General features: G+C 46.9%; 1 protein-coding gene across 4 annotated transcripts; it reads right to left on the bottom strand.

Moving 5' to 3' along the window:
- Nucleotides 1-6567: 6567 nt before the first annotated feature.
- LOC119180372 (uncharacterized) lies at nt 6568-15347 on the bottom strand. 4 transcript variants are annotated; one of them, XM_075886754.1, is made up of 14 exons: nt 15201-15347; nt 12510-12695; nt 11892-12053; nt 11606-11680; nt 10858-10926; nt 10629-10781; nt 10182-10238; nt 9936-10100; nt 9376-9441; nt 9230-9298; nt 8089-8309; nt 7835-7994; nt 6977-7105; nt 6568-6692 (listed from the first exon to the last, which is right to left on the bottom strand). In XM_075886754.1, exons 1-14 carry the CDS (start codon nt 15205-15207, stop codon nt 6643-6645), a joined length of 1569 nt encoding a protein of 522 aa, XP_075742869.1. In that variant the 5' UTR covers nt 15208-15347; the 3' UTR covers nt 6568-6642. The 4 variants fall into 4 exon arrangements, with proteins under 4 accessions (XP_075742869.1, XP_075742870.1, XP_075742871.1 ...); XM_075886755.1 differs by lacking the exon at nt 9376-9441; XM_075886756.1 differs by lacking the exons at nt 9230-9298; nt 9376-9441.
- Between the last annotated feature and the right edge of the window lie 6104 nt (nt 15348-21451).

Below are 21451 nucleotides of genomic sequence, written 5' to 3'. Positions count from 1 at the left end.
GTAGTACGTTGTTTGGTGGGTGACATATTGTATTCAACTATTGTGGAGTGTGCATACTTGTGTATTGTTTTTGATCTGCCATTCTTGAGAATATAATTCTGTTTTGTTTATCAACTCTCGGCTCTGACTTGTTTTTTGGGCCACAGCCGGCGTCCGCTGTCGCGCCAAAAAGGACCACTTCTAAATTGTCCACGCTTTCGTGGTGCGGTTCGGGGGGCCGATACTTCGGCCCTTGGAATTATTAGCCCGGTGATCGCCTCCCTAATTAACGGGACCTGCGAGACACCGGCGGCTGACAGTCCTGCCCTTTGACAAGCGGTGCACTTTACAGCCGCATCCCCCTCTCTAACTGTGCATTGATTTCCTGTGTGCCCCTCCGTGGCACAGCGTGTACATGTCGCCCTCGCGGCATCTTTGGAAAGCGGGCACGAGCTCCTACCGTGCCCGTAGGATGTGCAATGCGTACACCTAGGGACGTGCACATCTTCCCACGCGCAGACTACCGTCCACCCTATGGAGGTACATGAGGACACCATTATGCGTCTAAACCCCTCCGGGTCCACCTCGACCACATGTCCCATTGTCCCCACCCGTTCACAAAATGAGACCCTCACTCTGCACGTCTCTGTGTTAAGCTGTGAGTCCGGATTTCTTTCCCTCAATAGGCGGGCGGAGACTTGTTGGCCTATTTCTGGATCTACCCCTGAAAACCTCACGTGCGGGTTACGTTTTTCGGGGACGCGAACTGTGATTGCCGTGCAGGTTATTGTATTTTCCTCAATGGCATTTTTCGTGTTGATTAGTGATTGTCTTATATGTGACAAGACGGTGACGCCATACTTCGTGTGTCGAAGGGTGACGTCCCTAATGCCCTTGGCCACCGGGACGATGTTCTCCGGGTCATCCTTGCTCCCGACCAGCGTGAGAAAGGTAACCTGATCCTGCCGGAGGCCCGCGCCCAGGGCAGTGGCCGCCTGGGGTCCGGAGGGGCCGTTCCGCGAAGGCCCTTGGATTCCCGGCGTCGCTCCAGAACCGAGAGCAGCTGCATAACTCACGCTACCAGCAACACCAGAAACAGGGGGACCCATCACAGCAGCGCCCATCGCCACCTGGACGCCAGGCCCAGCAGGAACCGCAGCAGGACCGATAGCGGGAGCCGTCGCCAAGCCACTGAGGATGTCCCCATCCCGGGGGTCGCTCCGCCACCAGCACCTGTCTTTGCAGGCCAGCTATCTCCCGGCGCGCATCTATCAGCTAGCCCCGCAGCATCAGGGCTGCGACCCGCTCCTTGGCCGGGTCCACCCGCATGTCGGAGCACAAGTTGACCATCTCAAACTCCCTTGTCATAATGTGATTCCTGGCACTGACGGTGATACGGTTCGCCGAATCTGCACAGAACCCGGAGATTTCGTCTTCCAGCTCACGCGCTCGGGCCTGAATCGAAGTGCCTGGATCACCCCTGTGCCCGGTCGGTACTGTAATGGCGTGTGAGACTGATGAGGCTGCATCGTCGTCCTCACTCGTGCCAGCTGTTTGTCTCGCCATGCAGGTATGGGCCTGAACAGCAGTTGCGGGTTCTGCTTTTGCACCGGCTCTGGTTGCCTCCTGCTCTATCGGGTTCTGCACTGTCGCTAAAACAAAGTCGCCTTCCCCGGGTGGCTTCTCTATCTTTCGAAAAAACGGTTAAAATGACCGTTCCTGCTCGAACTTTCCTGGTCGGATGTGTCCTGATACGTTTAAATTCACTCTGCCACTAAGGCAAGCGGTTAAGAAAGGCTATTGTTAAGACGTTTATTGGCGGACACTCGTTGATAATCCACGACAGCGACAGTCAATGCGGGGACCGACTCTCTGCACGAGCTGCTCTTCTTCTAATGAAAAGGGCAACCCACTAGAAGGCACTGGAGAGGACGACCCACTGTTCGACGGCTTTGCCAGAACTACCCCGGGTACGAAAAGGAAGCCGCCTGGCAGCCTAACAGGTGGTTACAATGAGCGGGTCATGGTAGGCCTTGAGGCACTCCACGTTAACAATGTCGCGTCCTCTACGGCGCATGTCCGAAGATGGTTCGATGGGTGGATCAAGTAATTTACAGGGGAAGTGCGTTTAACGACACGGTAGGGGCCTTCGTATTTGGGCAATAGTTTTGAAGATAGGCCAGTTGAAGTGGTAGGGATCGAGAGCCAGACGAGCGCTCCAGGGAGGAACGTGGGCGCAGTAGTGCTGGTGTCAGCGCGAATGCCTTTTTGCCGCTCTTGATTATGCGCTGTAAAGGTTCTTGCAAGCTCTCGACACTCTTCAGCAAGCTTGGCTGTAGCAGAAATAGGCGCCCACTCAGACGGATCTGGCTTGTACGGAAGTATCGTGTCGATGGTGTGCGACGGGTGCCTTCCATACAATAAAAAGAAAGGTGAAAAGCCAGTGGTGCTCTGAGGGGCGGTATTATATGCGTATGTGATGAAGGGTAGAATGGAATCCCAATTTGTGTGATCAGCGGCGACGTATTTGGAGAGCATGTCGCCGAGCGTACGGTTGAAGCGTTCGGTGAGGCCATTCGTCTGCGGGTGGTAAGCAGCAGTTTTGCTGTGAACAACGTTGCACTCTTTAAGAATGGCTTCGACTTCAGACAGGAACACGCGGCCTCGGTCACTGAGCAGTTCCTGGGGTGGACCGTGTCGCAAAATGAATCGGTGGAGCAGGAAGGAGGCCACATCGCTCGCTGTAGCCGCGGGGAGAGCGGCCGTTTCAGCGTATCGCGTGAGGTGGTCCACTGCGACAATGGCCCAGCGGTTACCAGCCGACGTTAGTGGAAGTGGCCCATACATATCGATGCCAACGCGCCCAAAGGGCCTGGCAGGGCAAGGTAGAGGTTGCAGACCTACCGGTGACAGGTGCGTTGAAGCTTTTCGGCGCTGACAATCTATGCAGGAACGAACGAATTTCTGCACGTAGCGGTACATGCCGTGCCAAAAGTATCGTTCGCGAATGCGGTGGTAAGTCTTCGATACCCCGGAGTGCGCACATTGCGGATCGGAATGAAAGAACTCGCATATATCAGAGCGCATACTGCGAGGTATGACTTGTAGCCACTGGCGGCCGTCACCGTTGTAATCGCCTGTGGAGGAGGTAGTCGCGAAAGGCGAAATGGTGGGCTTGACGACGCAACGCGCGAGTGGATGGAGTGGATGAATCAGCCAGCAAGTCTATCAGTGAGGCGATCTATTGATCCTTGCGCTGTTCAGTAGCAATGGTATGAATGCTAATGGAAGAAATAGCAAGGTGAGATGCTGAGTTGTGGGCATTGTCGTCAGGCAAGGGAGAGCGTGACAGGGCGTCGGCGCGAGCATGTTGCCTTCAATTGCGGTACAGCACGCGGATGTCGTAGTCTTGCAGGCGGAGTGCCCACCGGGCGAGACGGCCTGAGGGATCTTTCAATGACGACAACCATCATAGTGCGTGATGGTCGGTGACGACATCAAATGGGCGACCATACAAATAAGGTAGGAACTTTGTAAGGGCCCAGACGATTGCCAAACATTCCTTCTCGGTGACGGTGTAATTTGTCTCGGCCTTAGTAAGCGTATGGCTTGCATACGCCACGACATATTCCGGGAACCCTTGTTTGCGCTGCGCAAGGACAGCGCTAAGGCCGACACGACTGGCATCCGTGTGTACCTCTGTAGGGGCCGTAGGGTCGTAGTGGCGGAGTACGGGAGGCGACGTCAACAAACGACGAAGTGTTGTGAAAGCGTCGTCGCACTGTGATGACCACGAATGGAGAAGCCCGTTACTTCCGAGGAGCTTCGTCAGCGGCGATATGATAGTCGCGAAGTTTCGAATGAAGCGCCGAAAGTAGGAACACAGCCCTACGAAACTGTGCAGTTCCTTGACGGATGTCGGCTTGGGGAACTCGGCCACGGCCCGAAGCTTAGCTGGATCAGGGAGAATTCCGTCCTTGGACACGACGTAGCCGAGTATTGTCAGCTGCCGAGCTGCAAATCGGCACTTCGTTAGGTTCAGTTGCAGACTGGCGTCACTCAGACGCTTTAAAACATGCCGTAGGCGTTGAAGATGCGTCGAGAAGTCCGGAGCGAAAACGTCGACGTCATCGAGGTAGCACAGGCACGTGTGCCATTTCAGGTCACGCAGAACAGTATTCATCATGCGCTCAAAAGTGGCGGGCACATTGCACAGCCCAAATGGCATGACGTTGAATTCGTACAAGCCGTCGGGGGTGACAAAAGCGGTCTTCGGTCGAGCGTCCTCAGCCATAGGTACTTGCCAGTACCCTGAGCCCAAATCGAGGGATGAAAAGAATTCTGCTCCTTGCAGGCTGTCAATCGCGTCATCTACCTGCGGTAGTGGGTACACGTCCTTACGAGTGATCTTGTTGAGGCGTCGGTAGTCCACACAGAAGCGCACAGAACCGTCCTTCTTCGTGACGAGAACGACAGGAGACGCCCAGGGACTGCTAGAGGGTCCAATAACATCACGGCGAAGCATGTCGTCGACATGCTCGTTGATTACATGGCGTTCTGTGAGAGATGCGCGATATGGACGTTGCCGCAGTGGTGGCTGTGTGCCTGTGTCGATGCGATGCGTAACGGTGGATGTGCGGCCGAGAGAAGGTTGGGCGACATCAAAAGAAGACCGGAATTCTTCCAACAGGCCCAGAAGCTGGGAACGCTGGCCTGGCGTAAGGCTGTCAGGAGGGACCGAATGCATCATCGGTTGATGAAGCAGATGTCGAAACAGCACTAAGCGTACTGGAACTTGAGCAGTGCATGTCATCGGGTTGATCCATAACTTGTTCGTCTTCGATGGTTTCCACGCTGCCGAGACATTCCCCTCACACCAACGTAACGCTGTACGGGGATGAGTTAACTACAAAAATAGTGGTGCTGTTGTGAGTGAGTTGCACGGTCGCGAAAGGAACCAGCAAGCCTTTTCTGAGGAAAACACGATGAGATGGCGAGAAGAGTGCAGTGGTGTCAGAAAGGCTTGCGCAGTAGACCGACACCGTCGCGGACGAATTTGCAGGCACTTGGGTGTCGTCTCTGACGAATAACTTGCTTGGAGCAGATTGACTGTCGGCCGGCGTCAAAGAAGAGAATTGTGTGAGTCCTATTTCAACTGGTGCGCAATGAATGACCGCGTCATGGCGGGAGAGAAAATCCCATCCTAAGATGACGTCGTGGGAGCACGAAGGAATTATGATGAATTCGACCGCATACATCACGTCCTGAATCTAAAGGCGGGCTGTGCACATCGCCGTAGGGTGAATGCTTTGGGCGCTGGCTGTACGGAGGGAGAGCCCGGAGAGTGGCGTGGTCAGTTTGTGCAGTAATCGGCTAAGTTTTGTGTCCATGACTGATACGGCGGCTCCAGTATCTACAAGGGCAGATGCGCGAACGCCATCCACAAGTACGTCTATCACGTTCGATGGGCTTTCCTGAGGGCTTCCACAGTTCGACAGCGTCGCAACCCTTGCCTCGTGGACAGCGACGACTAGTTTTCCTGGTCGCCCTCGAGTGGACGTGGCCGCATCGGCGACAGTGAGCGACGTCGCGGAGATGGTGAACGGCGGGTAGACGGAGCGGGGTGGACGACGGTGACATAGGCGGCGGTTGGTCATAAGAGCGGCTTGATTGGCTTGGAAAGTTCGAGGCGACCTGCGGTTGCTGCACACGATTGCAATAGTGTGCTACGTGACCGACGCGACCACAAGCAAAGCAGATGGGGCGATTGTCAGCAGTGCGCCATCTGTACGCGGGTCCCATCCATGTCGTAGAACGTGATGGGCGAGCCGGCTGCTGATATGAGTGCATGGTGGGCGGCACGTGGGTGACGTCGGGATATGTAGGCGACACAGTTTCTCCGAATGCTTGGGGCCTCGCGGTCGTTTCGGTGTAACTTAGAGGGCAAGCCACAGAAATCGGTGGTGGTGGCCTGGCTACAACTTGGGCGTAGCTGAGTGGCGCAGATACAGGAGGCGGCTGGTGGTATTCAGGAACGACCTCCGCGATTTCCTGCTGAATGGCTCGGCGGAGCGGAGGTAGAAGTGTACTTGTTGGCTGCTGAGCATGTTGCGGCGGAGCAAAAGCCAGTAAAGAGACCTGGCGGGCAACTTCCTCACGCACGAATGACTTGATTTCGGCGAGCAAGGTTGTGTGGTCAGGAACTGCTGACAAAGCCGAGAGACCACCCAGACAACGCTCCGACAACCTGAGGTTGTCCTGAGGATGACCTACACCGTACGAAAGTATGACCTGAGGAAGCCCTCAAATGAACCTCAAGTGGTCCTAAACCAGTCCGTTTGTCCGGCCTCAGATCGTCCTCAGGGCATCCAGAAAAGAGCACATTATGATGAGTCTAGTACTTTTTGAGGACGAAGCATACAAGACCTAGGCACTCATCAGACCTTACGAAAAGTTGCTCTAATTCTTCTTTTGGAGCGCTGAAATGACAACTGATCAATCAAAAGTGCCTGAACATGCACACTCTTTAAAGCACTGCCTGTGAGGTTTCAGTAACAATTTCTTCAAGTATAGCAATAAAAACAGCAATGCACAGAAAACATGTTTATTTTCAGGAATGAAACTTGGCAGTTTTCACTAGATGAGACTTCTTGCCCTGTGCCTTCAGAGGTCTTCATCCGATGGGCTTGACAACGCGACACTTTGAAGACATTCTGTAGTAATAGAAAGCAGCATATCTTGAAGCACAAGTGAATTTAGAGTATCAATAAGAATATTAAGACAATAACAGCATGCCAGATTTGAAAGCATAAAATGAAAATTATATTACCATAATGTGCAGGTACGAACTAGCCATTATATAATGGTGAAAATGATTTATATAGTTCATGCTTGCATACACATCAAAATTCGAGTAAGGCAAGAAAATTATTTAAACTATAACAGCAAAAGTATCATATGTTATGATAGCTTCAACAGCACAGATAATAAAACTCACCCTCATGGTGAGTGCGAGAAGTTCTTAAGCGCTGCTTCTGGAGCTTTTCCCCAGCATGCCGAAGCCACACTTTAATCACACACTCGATGTCATTTTTTTTTGTTTCCGGAAAATTTCGCCTCACGGCCTCTGAAAAAGTACAAAGTTCATAAAACAGGAATTACACAAACATAATACATTAATATAATGCTACATAGGTTGTTTGAAGAAGTACCTCTAGTCAGCATGATCGACATTTTGATAGGTGGGCACATCATCATTAAAGGTCCTTGCCATCCTTCCCCATGTTAATTTCAAGAGTACTGACATTGACACTATGTGTTGCATTACAAGAAGAACACCACGAAGAAGACATCATTGTAACTTTTTTGAAACCTAGCATGCAAAGAATGATGAGGCGCCTTTGACGAAAATACGTCCATGTATGAAAATGTTGACCAGCTTGTCTTAGGTACTTATTCCTGTTTAGAGATCCTCAGTGATCACTATGAGCTTCCATCTGTTAGTTTTCATCTGTACATAAGATTTCCACTACAGTTAAGAATGCCTAGTAGTGCTACCTGATAATAACTTCTGCAAGTAGTGAATGCTTGCGTATGTGTGCCATGCAAGTATACTAGTGTGCTTGAAGAAGCTGCAGGGTTTCTTACTGACAACAGATATTTCATGCTAAAAATTTTCCACGTTTAAGCACATAATTTTAATTAGCAAGCATCCTAAAAAATTTAATGCTTTCATGAAAAGATTGTTCTTTTGCTATTGACTTCAAATGAAAGATAATGTGGATAACAGACTTAGAAATGTCTGTACTCAAACACGGCTCTTGCAGCACATGGTGTTGTGAAACAAATTACTCACTGCAAATGACATCTGTGACACCTAGATCCACAAACTTCCTTTTGCCTTTTTGGCCTGCCCAGCTGAACTGCACAGCAACCTCAAGGCTTAGCAGAAGCTCCAGCATCCTCCTGGCTGCTGCCCCAAAAGTTGAGCCACCAAGGCCAGCAAGCTGCTGTATCTGTACAGTTTTGAGGTCATTATTTTTTTTAGAAGAGTAGCTTAATGCAGTGACTAGAAAAAAAAATTATAGAAAAATATAATGAATGACGTACAAGCTTTAGCTTAATGTTGCCATCAGCAGCAAGTCTCCCCTCAAGACTTAGAAATTGGTCAATATCCTTGACCGGTGTCAAAACCACATCATCATTTGTCTCATCTTGAAGCCTCACTGTTGTGTTGAAAAGGTGCTGCTGCATGGCATCAACCTGTCGTCCCAGCTGCTCTAGCCTCATCAGGATAGTTTGCGAAATTCGCATGAGTTGACGCACGTATTCTGTAAAGACGTGTTCATGAAGTAATAGCGCTGAATTGCAACATATAAAATGGCAAAAGCTGAGATAACATTGAAAATGAGAAGTGCTACTAAACACAGCAAAACAAGCACACAGTTGTTTATGGCTTCTCTGCACATTATTGTCGGTTTTAGAAATTTGTGCCTACATGGCTTCAGTTATTTTGTTAGCATGCTCAGTGATGCCTTTTTAGGACCTGAATACGCATGCAGAGTTGACACTGAGATGAAGCACCTTCATTGCGTGCTGTGATTCAGTGTACCCATATATTTACAACCTAGTTTTCAACAAAAACTTGGAATAAGTTCAGAAAAATTGTTGAAAGTTAGGTTATTAAGTGAATTTGTGAAAAATAGAATAAGCAGAAACAGATACTTTAATGTTTTAAGCACTGAAACAATGTGTGACCAGACCATACATATAACAGTTGCCATAGTTTTTGCAGCAAAGTGATGCCACTATCACTTTCCCAACGAAAGCAAAAAAAAAATGTTTAAAATATAACTCTTCATTTATGGGGTAAAAGCGTGCTCATCGCCATCAAAGTGACACACAGTCCTCATTTCCACTGTGATCAAGAGGCATGTTCTCTACACTAAATAGGCGACAACAGTTGTTTATGAATTAAAAGTATTAATTGTGGCACCTTCGCTTCAATTTTTCTGAGACATCAGGTATTTACACTTGATAAAGCAACTACAGTTAGTACATTGTTCCGAAATTGCAAATAAGCAATTATGCTGCTTACGACTGGCACAGCTATAAGACAAAACGTTTTGCTTAGCACTTGCAAAGATTTTAATCTAAAGAGAAAAAAAACTGTATTCCCTAGACAATAAATACAAAGATTGTCTTCACCTCTGAAGTGGCACCCGGGTAAGAAAGCTTTAATGTTACTTACCAGGAGGTGAGCTTCTATTGCTAGAGGGGAAGCCTAATGAAGACCCATGGGTATTATTGTGTGCAGTCCCTACAGAAGCATAGATGAAGGTTTTAAGATGCACTTCTAAAAACTAGCTCTGAACATTTCATCGAAAGTATTCTTACATGAAGGGCCTTGCTGACTACTGTTATGTTGCTGCAACACTTGCCTTTCAAGGTTGTCTGCATGCTCTGTAAGTGACAGTTCCTACAAGTGACAGTTGCCATTGTTTTTGCTACAAAGTGATGCCACTGTCATTTCTGTCTACTGAAAAAAAAATATTTTTTTTTTGATTATGGGGTAAAAGCGTGCTCATTGCCATCGAAGTGACACGCAGTTTTCTCATTTCCACTGCGATCAAGAGGCATGTTCTGTACACCAAAAAGGTGATAACAGTTGTTTATGTATTAAAGCTTTAATTACTGGCACCTTAGCTTCAATTTTTCTGAGACAACAGGCATTTACACTTGATAAAGCAACTACATTTGGTACATTGTTCCGAAATTGCAAATAAGCACCCTATGTTGTTTACCACTGGTGCAGCTATCAGACGAAACGTGTTGCTTAGCACTTGCAAACCTTTATAACGTACAGGCAAAAACACTTTGTATTCCCCAAACAATGAATATAAAGGTAGTCTGCATCACAATAGGTGCCGATCTAAGGAAGCTCTAATGTTACTTACCAAAAGGTATGCTTCTAGTGCTAGGGGAATTGGAAGGTGTGTGTCTACTGGTAGGAGAATTCCTGATGACATTTTGCCCCTCATTATATCCTGCTCTCTGAGCAGGCATAGATGATGTTGAGGGAAAGCCTAAGCCAGGCTCGTGGCAATTATTGGGTGCAGTCCCTGCAGAAGCATAGATGAGCCTTTTAAGCTGCACAATTCTAAAAACAGCCCCTGAGCATTTTATCAAAAATACCGTCTTACATGAAGCCCCTTGCTGACTGCTGTAATGCTGCTGAAATGGTGGCCCTTCAAGATTGTCTGCATAAAAAAGAAAAGGGACAAGAATCAGAGTGATGGGACAGTTATTTTGGCCAGTTACGCGAAGCTCCCACCATCTTTCCATCAACACTTGCTGCAAAGCTTTAGTTGCAAAGTGATGCAAAGCTTTAGTTGTTCCAGAGTTTAGAAGGCTGGAACTACATTTACACTTGACACACCAACTACAGTTAGTAAGTTGCTCCAAAACTGAAAAGAAGCATCCATGCCATTTAGCTCTACCATAGCTTTAGACTAAACATATTGCTTAGCATATGGAAAACTTGGTGCCTAAAGTAAAATAACAACTTGCATACATAACACACAATAAATATGAAGGTAGACTTCACACGTAAAGTGACACCCATGGAAGGCAGCTTTTGTATCACTTACCCAGAGGTCTGCAGTTGTTGCTGTATGAACCTCTGTAAACATTTTGACCCTCAGGTGATGCCATTCTCGGTGAAGGGGCTCTTTGTGATGGCCTAATGCCTGCTGGTGAACTGGAGTCGAACGCAGGCACTTCACTGATATTGGATCTAGTCACTGCAGAAACATAAGTGAAGCTTTGAAATGTAATTCTACACATGCACTTTGAGCTGTTCATCAAACATAGTCTTACATAAAGCCCCTTCCTGGCCTGTGGTGCGATGCTGCTGCAGTGGTTGCCGCCCTGCCTTGTCTGCATACCCTGTTAGAAAACAGAGGCAAGAAAAAATCAGCGGGTAATGGGACAGTAGAATAGTCATGTGAAGATTAGACAAATTTTCCATTGTTTCTTCATGGCTCCTGAAAACCTGCAAACCTTGCATGAAATCAGCTCCGTCTACAACATAATCAAAGTTACAAATCTGTGCAGTGAGAATGATATAAAAAATGAATTTCAAGCGCTAGCATCACTCTGTCGTGGAATACTCAACACCAAGCAAAGGGCAAGTGTCCAAATTCGATACGACCCTGGGTATTTCTCTTCTCAGTTTTAATTTTTTGTGTCTATCAGTTACTTTTTCATGTCCATCAGGCCACTGATGGCCATGGCGACCCCACTCAATGCAAGAACGGGTGTTCAAGAGCTGCTCTAAAACTGATGTGCATGGTTTACGTACAATATCCCCTTTGGCAAAAACTCTTGGTTGGAAGCGAGTACTTAAATGCGTGCTGACATTCTCAGTTATCGCAGGTCAGAAGCATGTCATATGCTATTTGACATGACATTTTGGAAAGGAAAATGAAAAGTAAATAGAGGTTAACATGGAGTTATTAACCAGTTTGCCACCCTGCATAGGGGTGTAGAAAAAGGGGTTGTAAAGAGGAGAGATAAATAAAATAGCAAGAAAAAAAAACAGGATTTTATCCCAGAAGCATATCACCTTCATGTTCCAATGACCGTGGCTGGGTGGGCAGTGGCCGATTCTCTAAATTTCTTGGTCGCTTGTGTTTTCTCCCTAAGAAAGCAAGCCAGAATCAGCATTTCACAGCCCTAAAGCCAGATAACCCAGTGTTACTTTTGGCGGTAGATAACAGAAAACAGTGTGAGCAATTCCGTGGGGCTATCATTGTAAAATAGGCATTGCAGGATGTAAAAAGATTCAATACTATTAAAAAACATAAGTACAAGCAGTTCACTTTACGTAAAGTTCAAAAATGGTGTTATACGTCTTATCATTGAAGCTGGAGGTGATGGTGCCCCTTCATCATCTTCAGACTCATAGGATCTCTTATTTTTTTTTCTTCTGCCTTTCCCAAGTTCTGCCTCGCCGTCCAAGTTGGATCCATTTTCTACCCTTGGCAGATTTGCCCGTGCTTCGGCATATGTATCTGCAGAAAGAAGGGCAACAACTACTAATTAAATGATAAGCATGATCATTTCTCAGATCTGTCACACATAACAAGTAGAACTCCAATTCCTTTGCATAAGTCATTACCAAGCAGGTACTAAGAGTCACCCATGATATTAAAATGGATCATTTAAATTTTGCTGCAATGACAGCTGACATGCAAGTATTCACAAAATATGAGATACTTGATTTCGCATAATTGTTCTTTTTTTCCTGATATTCTCGAAGCTATCTTCTGATATTCTTCGAAGCCATCTTCTGATATCTTTTCCTGATATTCTCGAACCCATCTAAACTTTTAAGAAGTTACTTTGATCTAAAGTGGCAATTAGAGTTACAATGCTGAAATTGCAGTTTATTACATACCTTTTACTTCATTGCTGACCAAATCGCTGAAAAACGTGCAGTAAAACAGCATAAATAAGGAATAATTTACCAAATTCTCGGACAACAGTGCAAGGCACTTCTATCCAGTCAGCCCCTGGAGTCGCTTTCGCCTTCAACAAACTATGTACATATTTAGTTTGTCGAGGCCACAGGCAGCCGTCGCCTTTCAGCCAACTTTTGAGGATGATCCCAGATGTATCATCCTCTTCTGGGAAGAGAACGACAACGTATTGACCTTGCAAAAGAAAGAGAAGCCAAATTCAAATTCTGTATACATTCTGACACAGTTGTGAAAGTTTATTACATGTGCACTGTAGCATGCAAAAGAGGGAAAACAATGCTTTTCCTTTTCAAATACACTTTCAGGCATTTCTGTGAGATGTTCTTCAGAGGCCAATACCGCAGACTAGAAGGCTGAGACACTGAGTAAATTCCCAGTATGGAGGAAGGGCATGGCAGAGAATAAAAATCTTCACACTTGAGGAACTTCCTTCCAATTATGCATGGCTCACCGCACGGGAGATGAGCAAAATTGTCAATAACGACGATTGACCCATCACTTAGCCTACAGCACCCATTTCTCTTTTCAGCTCTAAGAATGACATTGCCAGGCAATGTTACTTTTTTAAACTCGGGGCCTCGGCATGGAGCAACAAGTGGCCCGTCAGCATGCTCTGCAGCAAATACGACATGGCTTTCAGTTTTCTTATGCCTCAGAGGACGGTGTGCCTGCTCAGCAAGCCTGTTGCAAAGTTGCTCCAAGGGAAGGTCTGGCTTTCTCAGCATTCTCTTTAACGAGGACATATGGTTTTCAAATGGGAAGGCACTCCATGAGTCCAAGGGGCCAAGGTGTGTAACATCATCTGCCAAATGACACAGGCCATGCACATTGTGTGAAACATGCTCTTTGCCATAAATGCTTATGAATGTCCGGATAAAAAACTTGAGCATGTTTCCGGCATACTCTATCTCACTTGCAGGTGCAGCTGGTGTGGAAAGAACAGAGATCCCCACATGTAAAGCTAAGAAGTTCTTGTACATGTGTGCAGGAATCAGTGATGACAAAACAACGGGTCCTCCATATAAAAGAAAAAAGCGAAACTCAGTCGCTTTCCACCGATCAAGTTCAGCAATGCTCCTCGGCTTTCGGCTAAAATCACATGGAACACACCGTGCAATTTGAGAATTTTTTTCCGACATCTCAAGACGCACTTTGCTTCCAAGTCTGGTCACTTTTGGGCCACGTACCCACAGTGTCAAGAGCTTGTTCATGACACCCAAGCACACAAGGTGCATGTAATCTAATGGTATATCTTTCACTAGGTCAAAAGGAAGTTCCTCAAGAATACTTTCGCCTGTGTGATGCTCCTCCTGGACTTTTAAGCGAAAGCTGTCATCTGTTCGCTTGCGAGCATTGACGTTTGGGAAGCACACCCTGCCCTCACAGTAGACACCTTTTACGTCACATTTGGTGCAGCTGTAATAGCCTGTGTGGCTTCTGACATATAATACAAATGCCTTTGCTGGTGCATCACATATGAGGGCATACAAGCTAACAGGAATTGCAGTTTCTCCAATGGTAATCCCTGTTGTGATAGCAGCATTTATGTCACAAACAAATGGTCGCAAAAAATCATTCGCGTTGTTGGGCTTGCTGCTTCCGAAAAAAACACCCACTATAAATGGTGCTTTGTCCTCCAAATTACTTATGCGTCCCAGTATGCACCAAAATTGGCCCCGTGAACTTTTTGAAACCGGCAGACCGTCAATGTTGAAGCTAAGCTTCAAAATTCTTGGTAGTTCTGCACAATCTTGCAGCACTCGCTGTAGGCCTGCACTGAGGCCGAAATGATGGTATTTCCCGCCGGCCAGCTGCAACACTTCCAGGCACTTCTTGGGCGTCTGTAACAATGCCCTTGCAGTTGAAGGGAGCGCGCTGAAGCATTCGTGGGACTGTAGTACTCTCAAGAGCGATGTAACTGAAGTGTGCGATGCGCGAGATTGTAAGGCCCACGCTTGCAGTCTCTCACGAAAGGCCAGCAAGCTGTCCACACTGCCGCGTTCACAAACTTGCTCTTCGTTACTCCCAGTCGGTGCCAATTCGAAAGAATCCCTCTGCCTCACCTGCGAGGTCGCCGAAGTCGAAGCCGCAGCGCTGCTGTCATGGAAGGCACGCCGTTCGAAGTCTGTGTGATCGTGAGGCACAGAAACACTGCAGCCGCTGGGGTAGCACGCGTCGCCAGAAATCAAAACGTGTCCTTGGGGCACATCCGTTTCTGGAACGATCGAGGAGTGTGCCGAAGGCCGTTCTCTGTCATGAACACAAAGGCGACGATGGCCGTCTTCGAGGTCGACCGCACAAGCCTCGGAGGGCAAGTCGCTCTCTCTTTCGGCGTTGCGGGAATCTCGGTCAACGTACCGCGTGTCATTTATGACATCGGCCTCACTGTCAATAAGCTGAAAACTAGCATTGACGCGCCGATTAATTTCACGCCGAAATTTGCGATCCGCGCTCTCAGCCATCTTGAACAGCACAGAGCACAGTAGAATGGTGGCTAGACCAAAGAACACCCACCACCAGAACACGTTGTTAGGCTAGTCAGTTGGTTTGTACATACATACATGAATAAGCAGTAAAGATATACAGCGCGAGGCTGAAAATCAACTGTCCTCTCTTTTTTTATTTATTTACCTTTGCGGCTTACAACTTCAATATGAAAATTTAACAGAAGACACTCACCTGGCATGCTTACGATTCTTTGAGGGCTTCTGCGAGAAGCTTCCTCTATGGCGAGAAGTGTTGTATTGGAATGTTGACTCGACCAATGACTCGACTTGACTTACTGCAGGCCCATAATGATGATGATGATAGTTGCGTCACTTTAAAATGGGTAAACAGTGTCGTAGACATCCAGATTTAAAAGCACCTTGACTGCGCATGGTGACCGCATTAAGGTACTGCTTTTTTTTTGTTAGCACCACCACAACTTCAGTCGCCCATTCGTTTTCCCACAGCGTTCTAGTTCCAATGCTGCTCTATTCACGATAACCTAGGCCAGCCCAGTCGTCAGCATGGTCAGTTGTCGTCTGCTCGATGGGACCGTGCGGCATTGCAACACTGGACACTCGAGAATAACGTGCTCGCTATTCACAGTTTTCACGCCTGCATTCATTTTGGAGCCGACACCGTTTATACTCGCACCAAACTTGGTCTGCCGCACGTGCGTTCATTGGGGAAACGGGTCAGACCACAGTCAGTGCGATATAATTCCGTATGCACGTCGGCGGTAGATCACGACCAACGAAAACGTGCAGGCAGAAAGTTTGGCCTACGATCACTTACAAAGTAAATAAATAAATAATAAATAAAAGAACACGTCTTTCTCGTGTTGGCTTGAAGTGCTTCCTCGTGTAACTATCTCATTTTAATGATCGAGAAGTACTTTACTATTATGACTCGAAAGTAGGCATACGAAATCCCGTGGACTTATTCGTTAACAGCCAGAAAATTAACCAAACACGAATTGCGAAAGCTGCATGCACCTACGAAACATGCATATCCTCAAAACGTCCTCGAGCAGACGATATCAGGACAATTCTTCGTCCTTAAAAAGGTCTCAAAGGGGCATTTTGGGGATAATCCTGCAAGTGTCGACTAGAGGACCAAATGAGGACGTCCTGAAACTGCCGAGGACGTTTGTACCATATGAGGACGACCTCAGGTCGTCGAGTGTTGTCTGGGCAGCATCACGTAGTGGCGGTCGACGGGTCATCAAGCGCTGCCGCCGAAGCTCGTCATAACTTTGGCATAATGTTATGACTTCTGCCATAGTGTGAGGGTTCTTGGCCAGGAGCATGGTGAAGGCATCGTCGGCGATGCCTTTTAGAACATGCGTGATTTTGTCAGCCTCTGACATGTTCAGGTCGACTTTCTTGCACAAGTCAAGGATGTCCTCGATGTAACTTGTGATGGACTCGCCGGTCTGCTGTGCTCGTTCACGTAAACGCTGTTCGGCTTGCAGTTTACGAACGGCAGGACGGCCGAACACGTCGACGACAGCGGTCTTAAAAGCAGACCACGTCAGCCAATCAGATTCGTGGTTGTTGTACCACATTCCGGCCACACCCGTGAGGTAGAAAAACAGGTTTCCGAGTTTAGCTGCCTCGTCCCAATGATTGGGGACGCTCACGCGTTCGTACATGGCGAGCCAGTCCTTGACGTCGGTGCAATCCGCGCTGGTGAAGACAGGAGGGTCGCGGATGCGGGGGACACCGGGACATGGCGTCGGCGTAGGAGGGAGCGTTTGCTGAGCGGCGTCCTGGTGCATGGTACAAGGCACGGTACGGGATCGAAGCTCCAAGGGCATCGAATGCGAACCGAAGATGTTTGAAGGGCACAGCACTCTCCACCAAATTGTTAAGACGTTTATTAGCGGACACTCGTTGATGATCCTTGACAGTGACAGTCAATGCGAGGACCGACTCTCTGCACGAGCTGCTCTTCTTCTTATGAAAAGGGCGACCCACTAGAAGGCACTGGAGAGGACGACCCACTGTTCGACGGCTTTGCCATACTATAAATACTTGCCTTTCAGCGAATTTTAGCAGGAGCGGAGACAGCTGCCAACCGACCACAAGCACGAGCGGTCGTGCTTGTACGTCTTAGGGAAACAACAAACGGAGGCAGCTATACGCAATAGGCTGTTATTGTTATCTCTAGCATCACCGTGCACCATGGCTTTCCAGCATCTATTGGGTTTTCAAGAACTTTTAGTTCGGCCGTTGGAACTTTTTCTTCTATTCTTTTCTAGGCTCTGCGCTTGCCTCGAGGGCGACGCCCGTAATAATTCTTTCGCAAGCTCGGTGGTTTTCGCCAGGGTGTTTACGTCTGGTCTATCCTGTACCCAGAACCTCATTTTTTTTCGGGTAACCTTTGATAGACTTGTTCCAGACCAATACACTCGAGCACCCTGTCATGATCTCCATATGCCTTGGCTTTTTTAAGCCATTCCCCCATGTTGTCCATTCACTTATAGGCAAACTTCGGGTATGACTCATTTCTCTTTTCTACGGCATTGCAGAAATTTTGATGGAAACCTTCGACCGACAACCTGTATTCCTGTATTTTTTAAGAGGGCCCGGCTTTATCTTACTGTACTCGTCGGGCGTGCCGTTACTTCTGAGGCCTCCCCTAGAAGTAGGTTGGGGCCATGTCTCCTGGTTGAAACTTTTCTTTTCGTAAATTCTTCCAGTATTTATGAGGAACAAACCAATGTTCTCCCCTAGCTTGTAAAACCTGATTAGGTCCGTCATTTAGAACTTGACGAGCTCTATTGTACCCGATGTTTTGCTGGCTCCTGCTCTATAATTATGCATAATAGAAAGTTATAGTTTATTGTTACCACGATAGCAAATGTTACGTGAATAGCGTGTTATCGTACCAGTAGCATGCGTTGCCAAAAGTGAGTTACAGCGGGATAGCGTTTGCGTCCAGGTAACAAAGACTACCTATCGCAGAAGTGCAATCGTGAAGCAGAGTATTTGTCAGCGCCCTCTTGTGTTGATAAAATGAAGTATTCTTACTGCGGTCAGCCATAGAGAGCCGTGCCGCAGCTAAGTCGTTGTGCGTCTTTCTGTTACTGGCGGCCACTCGTTCTGCTATTTCTGCGACTGAAGCTTGAGACATTAAATGCTAACAAAAACAGCATAGTAGCGATGATGCTCGGGGTATTTTCCAGGACTGGCGGTACCTGTCAGTGCTTTCATGGTCCGATATAGAAGATATTGCTGTTAGTGAAGCCTGTGACAGCTCGTGGGAGGCAAGAGCGGCATCATGTACTTCAGCCGCAGCATGCTGCATCGCTGGATCTGCACGGGATCGCCTCGTCACTGGCCTTATTCTTTAATGCGAATCCTTTGCCAGCTGAACGAGCTCCTCAAGCAGTTGGGCCTTCTCGTCGTAATTCTCCTCAGTTCCCGATCTGACAAATATATATATATATATATATATATATATATATATAATATATATATATATATATATATATATATATGTATATATAGTGGGAGTAATAATTCAATGGGCCAGTTAGTCTTTGTGAAGGTATGGGATATGGCACAACGGGAGCGTTGTCAACAAGGATAAATATATTTATTTCCCAACAGTTTCGGGAGGGGTCCTCCCTTCATCAGGGGATGAGTTATACTGACATGAATTTCCAAACTTCGTTGCAGCAAATATATAAAAATATATATTTTTATGATGTGGAACTATGATGAGGGAAGTCTTTTCCGCTTCATAGAGGATTTTAACAAGTACCACCCGTCAATAAAATTCACGCACAAAATTTCCAAAACTAGCATTAACTTTTTGGACGTCACTGTCATGGTCGAAAATGACCGCTTGTCAACAAACCTTTACAAAAAGCCTACAGACCGTCAAATGTGCCTACATTTCAACAGCAGCCATCCAAAGCATTGCAAAACGGGTATTCCATATTCTCAGGCCTACCGCTACCGAAGAATATGCACCGATATACGGGAATTTGACAGACACGCGGAACACCTAAAGCATTCTTTATTGAAACAAAATTATCTGGAAGACATTATTGACGATGCCATACTACGTGCTCGCAACGTGAACAGGAATGATAATATTAAGGGACCAAACAGAGTATCTAAAACGACTTCCCAAACGAACCTTGTACTAACTTACTCCTCATCAGCGCCACGAATCAACAACATACTGACCCGCCATTTCAACATAATCAGGCAAAGCAAACGACTAACTTCTATCTTCGCGAAGCCACCTCACGTGATGTACCGCCGGGATAAAAATCTGAAGGACATTCTTGTCAGAGCAAAAACAACCACCCCCAAATTTAAATCGGGTTGCCATCCCTGCGGAAAAGCTCGATGCAAGGTATGCCCACAGATGGTCACAACACGTGAAACCAAAGCGAACTTCTCGGATTTCAAAGTCTGCATAACTGAAAGACTTAATTGTGACTCCAGTAACGTAATATACATGCTACATTGCAACATCTGCGGACAAGAATATATCGGCCAAACAGACACGCCATTTCGGCTGCGGTTCAATAATCACCGGTACCACGCCACTTCACTGCCGAAGCTACCTTTATCTAGACATCTGCGCCTGCCAAACCACAGTTTTGAAAATATCAGCGTAACTCTTTTGCAGTCCGGTTTCTCAAACAGATGCGAGCGCGAACAGCGTGAGGCATATTTTATTTTCAAATTTCGAACATTAGTAGCCGGCATCAACAAGGACCCGGGTAAACTCAACTGCCTCCGAGAAGTAAGCCAGGAGGAAATTGGTGACAAAGATTGATAGCTGGAGACCATGCTTTTTTCTGACTCGTACGTGTACACTGTCCATTCTTGTTTTCGTTTTTTCTTCATTCTTTTTTTCTTTTCTTCCTTTTTCCACATGCACATACAAAGTGTTTTCGTTCGCCTACCACTTGATGACCATTGAAGGGAAACGGACGAAGAATAAAGGTAAAAAGAGCCTACCGACCCATTAACGGGAGACCCTTCCTTTATGCACGCCCCATGCCGACCGACCCATTACGGGGAAACCCCTTCTTTACGCACGCCATCACGGACCTTCCCGGCACCGCGGTGACAATCTTGGATGGCCCGACACACGTCGAGAACTAAACAGCACGTGATAAGAAACGTATGTGGAGGTACAAGGACAGTTGGTTTCGTTCTCAGTGTTGACAGTGGTTCTTTTTTTTTACTTTCTTTCTTTTCTTTCTTTTTCTTTTTTTTCTCCCCCTCTCTTTTTTTTTCAGTTCCCTCTCACTCTGGCAAACATGTTTCAAGGCGAGAGGGACGCGGCAGCAACGAAGTTTGGAAATTCATGTCAGTATAACTCATCCCCTGATGAAGGGAGGACCCCTCCCGAAAGTGTTGGGAAATAAATATATTTATCCTTGTTGACAATGCTCCCGTTGTGCCATATATATATATATATATATATATATATATATGCACACACACATACACACTACTGAGTGCCATGCTATGGAAGCATGTACGACTCGCAGAAAGATTACTTACTTGCGAAGACTGGCTCTGTCGTCGCTGATGTGCTGCGCCATGAGTCGCTCACAGCGCTCTTTGACGGCGCATGCGGCGAACTGTTTTCCCGTAAAAGCGTGCAAATTGTCAGTGACTTGTTTTACTGCAGTAGATTGGGAAACGGGTTCAAATGTCGAACTTCTCTTAATAAATTTAAGTCATCAGACACTGTCAATCTCATGAGCGGGTTTCCCTGTTTCTCGACAATCATGTTCGCAGAACATTTTTTCTTTGTGTTTATACTTCAACTGCCTCAACTACCAGTGCAGCAATAAGCAGCTGCTTTTCTGACGTACGCCGGTGGAGCACACCGGCGTCACCCAGTGAAGGAAGAATGCACTCGGAAACGAAAAAGATGAGAAAACGCAAAATAGTGCCCACTTCTATTCACGCATGCGCCAATATTCCTACTATTTAGCAAAAATGGGTATAAATGAATTGCGCCCCAAAAGCGAAAATTCTACCTTGCAGATTTGTTTACACAGATCTTCCAGTTAGGCCTAGACACGTTTATAATGGGGAGCTATCTCAAAAGCTACGCTAGCTTATCCGTAATACTCGGTCGTCGAAGTTAACTGAAGGCAAATGAAGCCACTTTAAACAGTCGTTTGCTGCGAATAAAGTGAACCTTTCAACAACTACGCCAAAATCACTTTGAAGCGGGCGTTCGAGAGTGCCGCCTTGTTTACGTACACTATATACATATACGCTACCACGGTAACATTAAATCTGAAAAATGCCGTGCATACGCTAAGCGGTACAGGTAACATATGTATCTGCGCATGCGCACTTTGATCCTCCTATCATGGTACACCTGGTAAGCCCGGTGTACTATAACTGTCTAATCTTTAGCTCTAGGCACTTCAGATCAAGCTCGTGTGT

This window comes from Rhipicephalus microplus, chromosome 2, assembly GCF_043290135.1.
Source record: "Rhipicephalus microplus isolate Deutch F79 chromosome 2, USDA_Rmic, whole genome shotgun sequence".
Classification (NCBI taxonomy): domain Eukaryota; kingdom Metazoa; phylum Arthropoda; class Arachnida; order Ixodida; family Ixodidae; genus Rhipicephalus; species Rhipicephalus microplus.
Note: the sequence above shows the minus strand (reverse complement) of the source record. Positions and strands in the feature narration are given on the sequence as shown.

Bases quoted from the DNA above. Each gene is read 5' to 3' on its own strand.
- LOC119180372 (XM_075886754.1), bottom strand. The intron at 10,239-10,628 runs GTAAGTGATACA...TTTTTTATGCAG, and splicing joins CAACAACTGCAGACCTCTGG to ACAATCTTGAAGGGCCACCA. The intron at 8,310-9,229 runs GTAAGTAACATT...ACGTCTTTACAG, and splicing joins CAATAGAAGCTCACCTCCTG to AATACGTGCGTCAACTCATG.